General features: G+C 42.7%; 1 protein-coding gene across 2 annotated transcripts in view; it reads right to left on the bottom strand.

The window, feature by feature from the left end:
* Nucleotides 1–303: 303 nt before the first annotated feature.
* LOC138642144 (histone-lysine N-methyltransferase EZH2) overlaps nucleotides 304–15,029 on the bottom strand; it is an 86,967-nt gene continuing 72,241 nt past the window's right edge. For both annotated transcript variants that reach the window (XM_069730097.1, XM_069730096.1), the window contains exons 18-20: nucleotides 14,018–14,098; nucleotides 13,824–13,908; nucleotides 304–616 (exon numbers count right to left, since the gene is read on the bottom strand). In XM_069730097.1, the coding sequence (XP_069586198.1) occupies nucleotides 556–616; nucleotides 13,824–13,908; nucleotides 14,018–14,098 (227 nt within the window). In that variant the 3' untranslated portion in view covers nucleotides 304–555. The remainder of the gene's footprint in view (nucleotides 617–13,823; nucleotides 13,909–14,017; nucleotides 14,099–15,029) is intronic.

Consider the following 15,029-nt stretch of genomic DNA (forward strand, 5'->3'; position numbering starts at 1 on the left):
GTCTAGACAACACTTTTTAAAGGTGCAACTATTTTTTGTTCATGAGTTACAGAAACAGCCATGGTTTCACATTCCTCGTTCAGTACAATGGAGAGAGCCATATCGGGGAGCTTGAGATCAAGAGGCAGCACAGAATAACATTGCAGGGGGCAGGTTGTGCTTCTGTCCCAAATAATCCAGTAGAAGGTTTTTTTCCCCTCTCAGTTTTAGTACTCCGTATACAACGAGTAGGAAGGTGTCCCCACAGTAGTCAGTGAGCCGTCACCTTGCACGGAATCCCGTTCACTGACAAGCAGACGGGAATAGAGAAGTTCAAGTATATTTTATTTGAGGTGGGAGATGTACCACAATACATTATTGCCAAAAATTCACTGGTACAAAAAAAAATGAATAAATTGTTTTTTGACATCACTATAAATTAGTTTTACAGTACTCAGTAAATTCAGAACTTCAGCTCGCATTTTTCATTTCATTCTTTGTAGGTAAAAATTGCGCCAGTATTAGAAATTCCTGAAGAAGGTAAGGCATGGGCTGCAACAAGAGGTAGCTGGGCCATCAGGGGATTTCCATTTCTCTCTCAATTCCCACATATTTCAGAGCGTCGGCTTGGCTATATCTACAATGAAAAGAAGAAATCTTGTAATATCCAGAGTTTCTATCATATTAGCGTGTATCTCAATATGACACGAAAAGGAACGCCACGTTCTAATTCCAAAACAAAATCAACCTTATTTCCCGTTAGGAAGAATCATTTCCAGTTTCTAAAATTGCTGCATGATGGAGGCTTATGTACTTGGGCACCGAACCTGTATGGCAGCTCATGGGAGACTGGAAGGCTCCTTAAAGGGAATCTGTCACCTCATTTTTCACATATAAGCTGCGGCCACCGCCATCAGGGGCTCATCTACAGCATTCTGTAATGCTGTAGATAAGCCCCCGATGTAACCTGAAAGATAAGAAAAATAAGCTATATTATACTCACCCAGGGGTGGTCCGGTCTGATGGGCTGACCTAGGTCCGGGTCCTCCCATCTTCATACGATGACGTCCTCTTACTTGCTTCTATCGCGGCTCATGCGCAGGCGTAATTGTCTGCCCTGTTGAGAGCAGATCGAAGTACTGCAGTGCGCAGGTGCCGGGAAAGCTCCGAGAGGCCCAGCGCCTGTGCACTGCAGTACTTTGCTCTACCCTCAACAGGGCAAATCAGTACGCCTGCGCAGGAGCCGTGACACGAAGCAAGGAAGAGGACGTCATCGTATGAAGATGGGAGGCGCCGGACTGCCCCTGGGTGAGTATAATATAGCTTGTTTTTCTTATCTTTCAGGTTACATCGGGGGCTTATTTACAGCATGACAGAATGCTGTAGATAAGCCCCTAATGGCGGTGGCCACAGTTTATATACGAAAAAGTAGGTGACAGATTCCCTTTAACAGAAAGTCCTACAGACTCTGTCATATTGCAGATAGATGGAGGTGTTCATTCATCACCGCAATGCTTCTAAAAAGAGTACGTCTGCACATACAGTGGGTACGGAAAGTATTCAGACCAATTTCATTCTTTGTTTCATTGCAGTCATTTCGTAAATTCAAAAAAGTTATTTTTTTCACATTAATGTACACTCTGTACCCCATCTTGACTTGCAAAAATTTCTACATTTGTTTTTTTCAGTTTATTAAAAAAGAAATACTGAAATATCACATGATCATAAGTATTCAGACCCTTTGCTCAGACACTCATATTTAAGTCACATGCTGTCCATTTCCTTGTGATCCTCCTTGAGATGGTTCATTGGAGTCCAGCTGTGTTTAATTAAACTGATGGTGTGTGCCATTCCAAATCAAGTCCTGTCTATATAAGACCTCACAAGTGCACGTCGGACCAAATGAGAATCATGAGGTCAAAGAAACTGGCCAACGAGCTCAGAGACAAAATTGTGGCAAGACACAGATCTGGCCAAGGTTCCTAAGAGCACAGTGGCCTCCATAATCCTTAAAAGGAAGAAGTTTGAGACTACCAGAAGTCTTCCTAGACCTGGCTGTCCAATTAAACTGAGCAATCGTGGAAGAAGAGCCTTGGTGAGAGAGGTAAAGAACCACCCAAAATCACTGTGGCTGAGCTCCAGAGATGCAGCAGGGAGATGGGAGAAAGTTCCACAAAGTCAACTATCACTGCAGCCCTCCACCAGTCAGGCCTTTATAGCAGAGTGGCCCAACAGAAGCCTCTCCTCAGTGCAAGACATATGAAAGCACGCATCGAGTTTGCTATAAAAAAAAAAAAAAAATACATGAAGGACTCTCAGACTATGGGAAATAAGATTCTCTGGTCGGATGAGACGAAGATAGACCTTTTTGGTGATTATTCTAAGCAATATGTGTGGAGAAAACCTGCCACTGCTCATCACCTGCCCAATACAATCCCAACAGTGAAACGTGGTGACAGCATCATGCTTTGGGGTGTTTTTCAGCTGCAAGAACAGGACGACTGGTTGTCATTGAAAGAAGCATGAATGCGGCCAAGTACAGAGATATCCTGGATGAAAACCTCTTCCAGAGTGAACTAGACCTCAGACTTGGCCAAAGCTACACCTTCCAACAAGACAATGACCCTAAGCACACAGCTAAAATAACAAAGGAATGGCTTCAGAACAACTCTGGGACCATTCTTGACTGGCCCAGCCAGAGCCCTGACCTAAACCGAAATTGAGCATCTCTGGAGAGACCTGAAAATGGCTGTCCACCAACGTTCACCATCCAACCTGGCGGAAGTGGAGAGGATCTGCAAGGAAGAATGACAGAGGATCCCCAAATCCAGGTGTGAAAAACTTGTTGCATCATTCCCAAGAAGACTCAAGGCTGTGCTAGCTCAAAAGGTGCTTCTACTCAATACTGAGGAAGGGGTCTGAATACTTATGACCATGTGATATTTCAGTTTTCCTTTTTTAATAAAATAAAAATTTCTACATTTCTGTTTTTTCCTGTCAAGATGGGGAGGAGAGTGGACATTAATGAGAAAAAATGAACTTTTTTTTTAAATTTACTAAATGGTTCCACTGAAGCAAAGTGAAAAATTTAAAGGGGTCTGAATACTTACGTACCCACTGTATGAAGCCGGATGGAGTATGTAATTTCTTCTGCTTCATTTGTATGAAATTTGAAAAAAAAAAAAAAAAACACTCTGGATTTAGTAGTCTTAAAAAAAAAAAAAAAAAAAAGGTGAGATAGGATACAGGCAGGGCCGTATTTGTAGGGTAGGTGCCTAAGGCAGCAGGTTGCTGAAGGCGGCGCCAGTAAGGAGTAAATAAATATATATTTTAATTTCTTTGCCTCCTCTGATGGAAAAATTGTCAATGCTGCTGTTTTAATTTTGGGGGGATGGAAGGGTGAAGGTGGTGGAGGTTCAAGAGGTGAGTGCTGCATGGGCAAAGTAGCAGTAATCAAATCCCTAGACTATGAAACCTAAAAGTTAACGACCTTTTATTACATAATGCCCATCTGACTCGAATGGGAGGAGCCATCCTAGAGACTGCAGGAAGAAGTGTATTCTAAGGCAGGAAGCAGTAACAGCTGGAGAAGGAGGGGTGTACTGGTGACGTGTGGTGCCCAGCCCTGCCCCCGCAAGTGATGTCATTTCTGCCCAAAACCAGCGAGAGAGCACACTGACACTGTGCGAGAGGAATCTACTGAGCATCCGTCAAGAGTTCATACCTTGAGCATTTGATCAGTATTTTACATCAGTATTTGTACGTCATAACCAGGAGTGGAACAATCAGAGGAAAAGTATAATAGAAACATATGCACTACTTCTGCATTTATCACTAGTGATGAGCGAATATACTCGTTACTCGAGATTTCACGAGCACGCTCGGGGGTCCGACAAGTATTTTTTAGTACTCGGAGATTTAGTTTTTCTTGCCGCAGCCCCCCCCCCCGAGCATGCTCGAGAAATCTTGAGTAAGGAGTATATTCGCTCATCACTATTTATCACCCATTCCTGATTTTGGCTTACAAATACTGAGGTAAAATACTGACCAAATACTGAATCTGTGAACTTGGCCTTAGTCTGACTTACCAGTCGGGGGCGTGACCACTTAAAGTGCCTGGGGCAGCAATAATGCCAAAGAAGGCCCAGGATACATGTGCCTGTAGGGCAGTCCTGTTGTAGTTCCGCATAAAACAAAACTGTATTACAGCCGTGTGCAGGAGCCAACTAAGCAGTGCAAAATATCAAAGGGTTTTCCACTACTAGAACAACCCCTTCTCATTCCCGTTGCTTGGCCCCGATAAAATAAAAGCCTATACTCGCCTCCCGGGCTGTCATGAGGTTGTATGACACGCGACTCCGGCACCCAATCAGCGCTGGCGTCACTGTCTCTGCCTCCTGTCAAATTGAACATGAAAAGGAAGCCAGTAATGCAGCTGCTCTTTGACTTCCTCTTCATTTTCAATTTGTCCGAAGGCAGAGACAGTGACGCCGGCACCGCGAGTGCCAACACCGCAGGAAGGCATGGAAGACAACTATAGGCTTTTTTATTTAATCAGGATCAAGTGTTGGGAAGCACAAGGTGTCTTGGTTGTGGACAACTACTTTAACCCCTTCACGCCAAGGCCATTTTCTGGTTTTTTTTTTAATCTCCCCTACTTCCGAGGGCCATATCTTTATTTTATAGTTGTACTTTTAATAATAATAATAATAATAATAATAATAATTTTTATTTATATAGCGCCAACATATTCTGCAGCGCTTTACAAATTATAGAGGGGACTTGTACAGACAATAGACATTACAGCATAACAGAAATACAGTTCAAAACAGATACCAGGAGGAATGAGGGCCCTGCTCGCAAGCTTACAAACTATGAGGAAAAGGGGAGACACGAGAGGTGGATGGTAACAATTGCTTTAGTTATTCAGACCAGCCATAGTGTAAGGTTCAGGTGTTCATGTAAAGCTGCATGAACCAGTTAACTGCCTAAGGGTATGTTCACACGTTCAGGATTTCCATCCTTTTTTTTTCAGGACAGTTTTTTTAAAAAACTGCAGCTCTTGGCAGAAAACGCAGGTCCTTTTTTTGGTCCTTTTTTTTGTCCTTTTTTGATGCGTTTTTTGATGCGTTTTTTTATCCTTTTTTTATGCAGTTTTCTATGCAGAGACTGTGTGTTTCCTAGGAAGCTTTTTAGGGCTGAAAATACCCTAACCCTACCCCTAACCCTAACCCTACCCCTATTCTAACCTTAGTGAAAAAAAAAAAAAAAAAAAATTCTTAATTTTTTTATTGTCCCTACCAATGGGGGTGACAGAGTGGGGGGGGGGGTCATTTACTATTTTTTTATTTTGATCACTGAGATAGGTTATATCTCAGTGATCAAAATGCACTTTGGAGCGAATCTGCCGGCCGGCAGATTCGGCGGGCGCACTGCGCATGCGCCCGCCATTTTGCAAGATGGCGGCGCCCAGGGAGAAGACGGCCGGACGGACACCGGGACGCCGGGTAAGTATAAGGGGGGGAGATTAGGGCACGGGGGGGGCATCGGAGCACTGGGGGGGGGCATCGGAGCACGGGGGGCGGGATCGGAGCACGGGGGGGCAGCCACACTCCGCCCACGCACTTCCGCCCGCTCCCCCGCACTTCCTGCTGCAGCGGTTCTGCACATCAAATCGCAGTAAAACCCGCAGATATATTTTTGATCTGCGGGTTTTACTGCGATTTTGACCTCACAATGGAGGTCTATGGGTGCAGAACCGCTGCGGTTCAGGAAAAAGAAGTGACATGCTCCTTCTTTTTTGCCGCAGCTATTCTGCGCGGCTTTTTAAACGAAATTACGGATCATGTGCACAGCAGTGACTGTTTTCCATAGGGTTATATTGTTATGTACCCTGCATGGAAAACAGCTGCGGAACCGCAGCGGCAAAACCGCTGCGGTTCCGCAGTAAAAAACGCACTGTGTGAACATGGCCTAAGTATGTAGCAGTACAGACACAGAGGGCTATTAACTGCATAAAGTGAATGAGAACATAATGCGAGGAACCTGATTTTTTTTTTTTTTTTTGAATAGCACCATTGATTTTTACCATATAATTGATTTTTTGCATTTGGAAGTGCATTGAACAGCAAGGTGGATTGCTGCTGAGGGGAAAGGGAAAAAAAAAACCTCTTTAAATCGTCAGCTTAGCGAGTGTGAGCGAGCTGAGTGTGACCTGAGCGTAAGTGTGAACGGTGGTAAGTGTGACTTGTGATTCAGTGACTTTGGAGTCAGGGAGTTTCCAAGAGAGGAATTACTGAATTGCTGTCTGTCTTTTATTGATACTTTGCATTTATTTACTTTTTTTGTTTAACGGCTCTGTCTGGTGCAATCCCCATTAGGAAATATGCTCCACTATTGTTAATGCCATCCAGTGCACATCTTACCACATGTATGCAGTCCTTGAGCAGCCGGTCGAGGGTGCATACTGCTGTGCGAGATGTGAGCACTTTGTGCATTTGGAAGCCCAGATTCTGGATCTAAATGTGCAGCTGGCGGCACGGAGATCCATAGACAATATGGAGAGGAGTCTTCATCTCACTGAGCAGACGCTCAATGGGATAGATGAAGGGGGATGGTGGGATGGAGCTGCAGGACGGTGAAGTAGCAAGCTAGGTGACAGTAAGAAGGCCGGGTAGAAGGAAGAGTGTAGCCAGTGAGGCTAGTCCTGATCTGGCACACCCAAATAAGTTTGCCAAGTTGGCAGATGAGGGGGGTGCCAGTACAGGGGTAGCACTGCTGCAGCAAGGCATGTCCTCTGAAAGCCGGAGGAGTGACTACTACACTAAGGAGGGAAATAGGAGAGCAGGGCAGGCCAGACAGGTGCTGGTAGTGGGGGACTCAATTATTAGGGGAATAGATCGCAATCTGTCACAAAAACAGGGATCGTCGAACGGTGTGCTGCCTACCTGGCGCTCGAGTCCGACACATCGCTGATCGGGTTGACAGATTACTGGGAGGGGCTGGTGAGGACCCAGCGGTCATGATGCACATTGGCGCAAATGACAAAGTTAGAGGTAGGTGGAAGGTCCTTAAAAACGATTTCAGGGAATTAGGCTGCAAGCTGAAAGCAAAGACCTCCAACGTGGTATTTTCCGAAATACTGCCTGTACCACGCCAATGGAAAACTAGGGAGGTTAATAAGTGGCTCAAGAATTGGTGTAGGAAGGAGGGGTTTGGGTTCCTGCAGAACTGGGCCGACTTCTCAGTTGGCTACAGGCTCTACGCTAGGGACGGGCTGCACCTCAATGGGGAGGGTGCAGCGGTGTTGGGGGAGAAAATGGCTAGAAGGTTGGAGGAGTGTTTAAACTAGGGATGGGGGGGAGGGTATTCATTTTATAGGAGGGGAAGATAGTGCAGATAGAGACCTGGGCACAAATAAGGAAGTTGGGGGTGGCGGTGGCATGGGGGGTGGGGTTAGAACAGTTAATAATTTAAGAAAGAACAGAGGTACAGAGAGAGATATAAAATGTATGTATACTAATGCCAGAAGCCTCGCCAACAAAATGGACAAATTAGAACTAATGTTGTTGGAGCATAATTATGACATGGTGGGGATATCTGAGACATGGCTGGATGAGAGCCATGACTGGGCTGTTAACTTGCAGGGCTATAGTCTGTTCAGAAATTACCAAACAGATAAGCGAGGGGGAGGTGTGTGTCTATATGTAAAATCATCCTTAAAACCCATCCTGCGTGATAATATAGGTGAATCTAATGATAATGTAGAGTCCCTGTGGGTGGAGATAAGGGGAGGGGGAAAAAATAATAAATTACTGTTAGGGATTTGTTATAAGTCTCCAAAAATAATGGCAGCAACGGAGAATATCCTCACAAAGCAAATAGATGAAGCTGCGACTAAAGGAGAAGTCATTATTATGGGGGACTTCAACTACCCTGAAATAGATTGTGGAACAGAAATCTGCAGTTCCAGCAAAGGTAATCGGTTTTTGACAACTATGAGAGACAATTACCTTTCACAACTGGTTCAGGACCCAACAAGAAGGGGGGCACTGCTAGACCTAATATTAACCAATAGGCCAGACCGCATATCAAATATAAGGGTTGGGGGTCACTTGGGGAATAGTGATCACAAAATAATAAGTTTTCATGTATCCTTTAAGAAGATGTGTAGTAGAGGGGTTACAAGGACACTAAACTTCAGGAGGGCAAATTTCCAACGGATAAGAGAGGATCTTGGTGCAATTAAGTGGGACGATATCCTGAGACATAAAAATACACAAAGAAAATGGGAGACATTTATTAGCATCCTGGATAGGACCTGTGCACAGTATATACCGTATGGGAATAAACATACTAGAAATAGGAGGAAACCAATATGGCTAAATAGAGCTGTAAGGGGCGCAATAAGGGCCAAAAAGAAAGCATTTAGAGAATTAAAGGAAGTAGGTAGTGATGAGGCATTAAATAAATATAGAAAATTAAATAAATTCTGTAAAAAGCAAATCAAGGCAGCAAAGATTGAGACAGAGAGACTCCTTGCCAGAGAGAGTAAAAATAATCCCAAAATATTCTTTAACTATGTAAATGGTAAGAAACTAAAAAATGATAGTGTTGGCCCCCTTAAAAATAGTCTGGGTGAAATGGTGGATGAGGATGAGGAAAAAGCCAATATGCTAAATGACTTTTTGTCACCAGTATTTACACAAGTAAATTCCATGGCAGACAATATGATCAGTGATAACAAAAAATCCCCATTAAATGTCACCTGCTTAACCCAGCAGGAAGTATGGCGGCGTCTAAAAATCACTAAAATCTCTGGGCCCGGATGGGATACACCCTTGAGTACTGCAGGAACTAAGTACAGTCATTGATAGACCATTATTTTTAATCTTCAAAGACTCCATAATAACAAGGGTCTGTACCACAGGACTGGCGTATAGCAAATGTGGTGCCAATATTCAAAAAGGGGACAAAAACTGAACTCGGAATTTATAGGCCAGTAAGCTTAACCTCTACTGTGGGTAAAAAAGAGGAATAACCTCATGACCCAGTATCAGCACGGGTTTACTAGGGACCGTTCATGTCAGACTAATCTGATCAGCTTCTATGAAGAGGTAAGTTCCGGATTGGACCAAGGGAACCCAGTGGATGTAGTGTATATGGACTTTTCAAAAGCTTTTGATACGGTGCCACACAAAAGGTTGATACATAAAATGAGAATAATGGGTATAGGGGAAAAAATGTGTAAGTGGGTTAAGACCTGGCTCAGGGATAGGAAACAAAGGGTGGTTATTAATGGAGCACACTCGGACTGGGTAGCGGTTAGCAGTGGGGTACCACAGGGGTCAGTGTTGGGCCCTCTTCTTTTTAACATATTTATTAATGACCTTGTAGGGGGGCATACAGAGTAGAATTTCAATATTTGCAGATGACACTAAACTCTGCAGGGTAATCAATACAGAGGAGGACAATTTTATATTACAGGGTGATTTATGTAAACTAGAAGCTTGGGCTGATAAATGGCAAATGAGCTTTAATGGGGATAAATGTAAGGTCATGCACTTGGGTAGAAGTAATAAAATGTATAACTATGTGCTTAATTCTAAAACTCTGGGCAAAACGGTCAATGAAAAAGACCTGGGTGTATGGGTGGATGACAAACTCACATTTAGTGGCCAGTGTCAAGCAGCTGCTACAAAGGCAAATAAAATAATGGGATGCATTAAAAGAGGCATAGATGCTCATGAGGAGAACATAATTTTACCTCTATACAAGTCACTAGTTCGACCACACTTGGAATACTGTGCTCAGTTCTGGTCTCCGGTGTATAAGAAAGACATAGCTGAACTAGAGCAGGTGCAGAGTAGAGCGACCAAGGTTATTAGAGGACTGGGGGGTCTGCTGTACCAAGATAGGTTATTACAGTTGGGGCTATTTAGTTTGGAAAAACGAAGACTAAGGGGTGATCTTATTTGAATGTATAAATATATGAGGGGACAGTACAAAGACCTTTTTGATGATCTTTTTAGTCATAGACCTGAGACAGGGACAAGGGGGCATCCTCTACGACTGGAGGAAAGAGTATAACAACAGACGCGGATTCTTTACTGTAAGAGCAGTGAGACTATGGAACTCTCTGCCGTATGATGTTGTAATGAGTGATTCATTACTAAAATTTAAGAGGGGACTGGATGCTTTCTTGAAAAGTATAATTTTACAGGTTAAATATACTAGATTCCTTAATAGGGCGTTGATCCAGGGAACTAGTCTGATTGCCATATGTGGAGTCGGGAAGGAATTTTTTTCCCCAATGTGGAGCTTACTCTTTGCCACATGGGTTTTTTTTGCCTTCCTCTGGATCAACATGTTAGGTTAGCCTATGGGTTGAACTAGATGGACTTAAGGTACCTTCACACTCAGCGACGCTGCAGCGATACCGACAACGATGCCGATCGCTGCAGCGTCGCTGTTTGGTCGCTGGAGAGCTGTCACACAGACAGCTCTCCAGCGACCAACGATCCCGAGGTCCCCGGGTAACCAGGGTAAACATCGGGTTACTAAGCGCAGGGCCGCGCTTAGTAACCCGATGTTTACCCTGGTTACCAGCGTAAAAGTAAAAAAAAAAAACACTACATACTTACCTACAGCTGTCTGTCCTCGGCGCTCAGCTTCTCTGCACTCCTCCTGCACTGGCTGTGAGCACAGCGGCCGGAAAGCACAGCGGTGACGTCACCGCTCTGCTTTCCGGCTGACCGGCGCTCACAGCCAGTGCAGGAGGAATGCAGAGAACCTGAGCGCCCTGCGCTTAGTAACCCGATGTTTACCCTGGTTACCAGTGAAGACATCGCTGGATCGGTGTCACACACGCCGATCCAGCGATGTCTGCAGGGAGTCCAGCGACGAAATAAAGTTCTGGACTTTCCTCAGCGACCAACGATCTCCCAGCAGGGGCCTGATCGTTGGTCGCAGTCACACATAACGATTTCCTTAACGATATCGTTAATGATATCGTTATGTGTGAAGGTACCTTTAAAGTCTTCCTTCAACCTTAATAACTATGTTACTATGTAATTGAAAAAAATGGAACAAAAAATTCCAAGTGTGGTGAAATAGCAAAAAAGTGCAAATTCCACAAATTTTTTTTAATTTAACATGATCACTATATTGTAAAATTGATCTGGCAATATGATTCCCCAGGTCCATATGAGCACGCAGATAGCAATCATGTACAGTTTGTTTTTTATTTAAGTGGTGAAAAAAAATTCTGACATTTGCAAGAAAAAATGTTTTTACTTTTGTCACCATTTTCAGAAACCCTTAGCAGTTTCATTTTTGGGGGACCTGGGGCTGGGTGATGGCTTGATTTTTGCACCATGAACTGACGTTTTTTTAATACTGTTTTGGGATGGATACGATGTTTTGATCGCTTCCTATTGCATTTTATTGCAATATTGCGGCAGCAAAAAAAATTTAAAAAAAATCTCACATTTCCATTTTTATCTTGTTATGCCGTTTGGCAATCTGATTAATTTCCTTTATATTTTTATAGATTAGACATTTCTGAAAGCAGCAATATCAAATGCGTATTTTCTTGTTTTTATTTTCAATGTGGCAAACGGGGGGGGTGAGTTGAAATTTTTTCTTGTTATTTTTCTTCATGTTTAAAAAAAATATATATATTATATATATATATATATATATATATATATATATATATATATATATATAAGAAAAAAAGGAAAACAGCACACACAAAAATAGAAAAAAAGTGGGCTTTAATGGTGCATTAAAGCCCACTTTTTTTTCTATTTTTTTGTGTGCCGTTTTCCTTTTTTTCTTATATTGCTAGAACCATTTGAATATTGGTTTGGGAAGCTTTGCACCGCAAGACTGGTAACATGATGCTGTTCTAATTTTTTCTATATCTATATATATATATATATATATATATATATATATATATATATATATGTAAATATATATACATACATATACATATATACATACACATACATATATTTATATATATACATATTTATATATATATATATATATATATATATATATATATATATATATATATTTTTTTTTTTTTTTTTTTTCACTTTAATAGTTCCTTTAGGAGGCTTACAGCTGCGATCGTCCGATCGCCTGTGCTATACATAGCAGAGCTTCAGCTCAAGCCCACGCTCACAGGAGTGTCACAATCACAGGCACAGGGGTCTCCTGCAGACCCCAAGCTGTCATGACAACTCGATAACCGATGGGCAGCTGGAATAACGCACTTCTGGCCGATGCATGTTAAATCACTGTCAGAGATTGACAGCGGGATCTAACTGTTTAACAGCCACAAGTGGAGCTCTGATCCACCCACAGCTGTTAAAGGCACATGACACAGCTGATTAAATCAGTCATCATGTGGTCAGCGATGAAGCCCGCATCAACATCAGGGACACGACATATGAATTCTATATACATTATATGTCGTTAAGAGGTTAAAGAGAATGTGTCGCTATTTTCACCTTTGCATTAATAATTACATAATTTTTAATAGAAATTGGCATGTACCATTTTAACATGTATGTATTGATTTTTTTTCTGCAGCCTCTGGGGGTTGCCATTTTTATTTGCTGATGTGCAAGTCAATGAGTACGACACTTACACACCGCAAATATGGCAGCCGTGCGCTGAACTACAATTTCCTCCCATCACTGCTCACAGTGTTATGCGGTGAGCGCAGGTCATGCATCGTGGTATTGTACTACTAATGCCAGACTACGGAGCTGTTCTCACCGCTGGGAGAAGTTACCGCCGCAGGGCTGCTCTGAACTTCTTCCGCTGAGCACTTAGATCTGTTTCTCTCTCTTTCTGGAAGTATAATGAGGGTGCCACGCAGTATACTGATGCAGGAGTGTGGTGTGGGGTTATATTATAGGGTCTCACATCATACTCCTTTAAAGTTTCAGGTGTGGAGGATGATATATTATAAGGAGATATTTTGTGTGGGCAGAAAAGTGCATTACCATGTGAAGGTACTCTTACCATCATGGGTCCAAAAAGAGAGAGTGTACTATATTACTTATTGGACACTTTGGATCGGTATAGAATTACAAGAATTGTGTATTGGGGAGGAACGTCTGTGTATTTCTTTATGCAGAAACAAGATGTGGAGAAGTAATCATGGTGGTCAGGGCAGGATGAATTAAAAATGGAGAAAATAATAATTTAATCAGAGAATATCGACCGGTTAATCACTGGATTTATTTTTACAGATGGTATCCATCACTATGGAGGCGATATTAGAGTTACATAGGACTGCAGGTGACATCTTTGGCATTTGCAAAAAGGATAATGTGTAGTGATGAGCGAGTGTACTCGTTGCTCGGGTGACCTCCGAATATTTATGACTGCTCAGAAATTTAGTTTTCATCGCGGCAGCTGAATGATTTACAGCTATTTGCCAGCCTGAGTACATGTGGGGATTCCCTAGCAACCAGGCAACCCCCACATGTACTCAGTCTGACTAGTAGCTGTAAATCATTCAGCTGCCGCGATGAAAACTAAATCTCCGAGCACTAAAAAATACTCGGAGGACCCCCGAGCAACGAGTACATTCGCTGATCACTAATAATGTGCCTTTAATTTTGCTTATATGTAAGGAGGGGTCTGGTTTCACTACAAGCAACAGGAAACCTGTTGTTACACCTTCCAGTCCCACTGGGTTTGCAAACGTATGAACAACAGGCCGAGCACCAGCAGAATGTGAGGAGAATGTGAAGAATCAGCCATGTTTGACCCATTAATTACCCAATAAATCATAATTATTAGAGCATCACACCAACCTGTAATCAAAGAAGAGTTCTTCACCCGTCTGGATGGCTCTCTTAGCAAATATGCCTATTCTATGGTCTCCATTCACCATCATTACTGCAACAAAGAAGGTTCCTAGGTCAGGCGCCATCCCAATACACAACTGCATCCCTCCCCCATTGTAGACTTTGTGGTCCTTGTGGAATTACCATATTGAATACATTACCTTTTGCATAGCAGTTTGGATTCACAGAGTGGTTTGCAAAACGAATTTTGTTGCCTTTGCGAGTTGCATCAACGACAAAATCTAAAAAAATGAACAACAGCTATTGAAGGCAAACGTCTGGAAATTGGGAGAGAGGGACATTTGGGCTACATTTTAGCTTCTTGGCAGTTTTAGTTACACTTATGGTATTTGCATGTTCAACTCTTGCTGTAATCAAACCCCCAATCAGCAAAGAGCCATCAATACTAGTAATAAAAGTATCATCGGGAAGGAGCTGTCATGGGCTAGGGGGGGTTTGGGGTTTGTTGGGATTGTTGGGGGTTTGGAAAATGAAGAAAATTTGTTTGTAATACACTGGAAGATGGATAAAATGTAATGTTCATGTTTATTCTCAATAAAAATCTATTTAAATAAAAAAAAAACCCAATCAGCACAGTAGTATGCAGTTAATCAGCCCTTGTACGAACAGTAAACAGGCATCTGTCAGGACAAGCCTTAATATGCCCTACTAGCAAGCGTACCTGCCTTTAAAAGGAATCAGTCAGCAGGTTTTTTGCTACCTCATCCAAGAGCAGTCTTATGCAAGAAAAGAGACCCCGAATCCAACAATGTATCACTTAGATTACTGAGTGCAGCCGTTCTCACACAAGCAGAGCTTTTAGATTTAGGAATGCAGCACAGCTGAGGAAGCTAACCCCGCCCCCACTAATCTGTGTATACACAATGGCTATAGACACCATACAAACATTACAGCAGGGGATCACAGCTGATTATCTCTATGAAAGCATTAAGCTACTTACTGGTAGCGGCATTTCTCGGAGGCCCATGACAGCACGACGTGAGAGGGGATCCGCCCATTAGGAACAGGAAACCTACAGATACAAAAGGGCGGTACCTCTCCCTTGCCTCAGTTGTATTTCAGAGTCTTGAGAGGACTACCGCGGTTAGTGGTACACAAAAATATACACTATATACAGATTATATACAAAATATCAGACATCTATTGGGACTG

The sequence above is a fragment of the Ranitomeya imitator genome, chromosome 6, assembly GCF_032444005.1.
Source record: "Ranitomeya imitator isolate aRanImi1 chromosome 6, aRanImi1.pri, whole genome shotgun sequence".
NCBI lineage: Eukaryota > Metazoa > Chordata > Amphibia > Anura > Dendrobatidae > Ranitomeya > Ranitomeya imitator.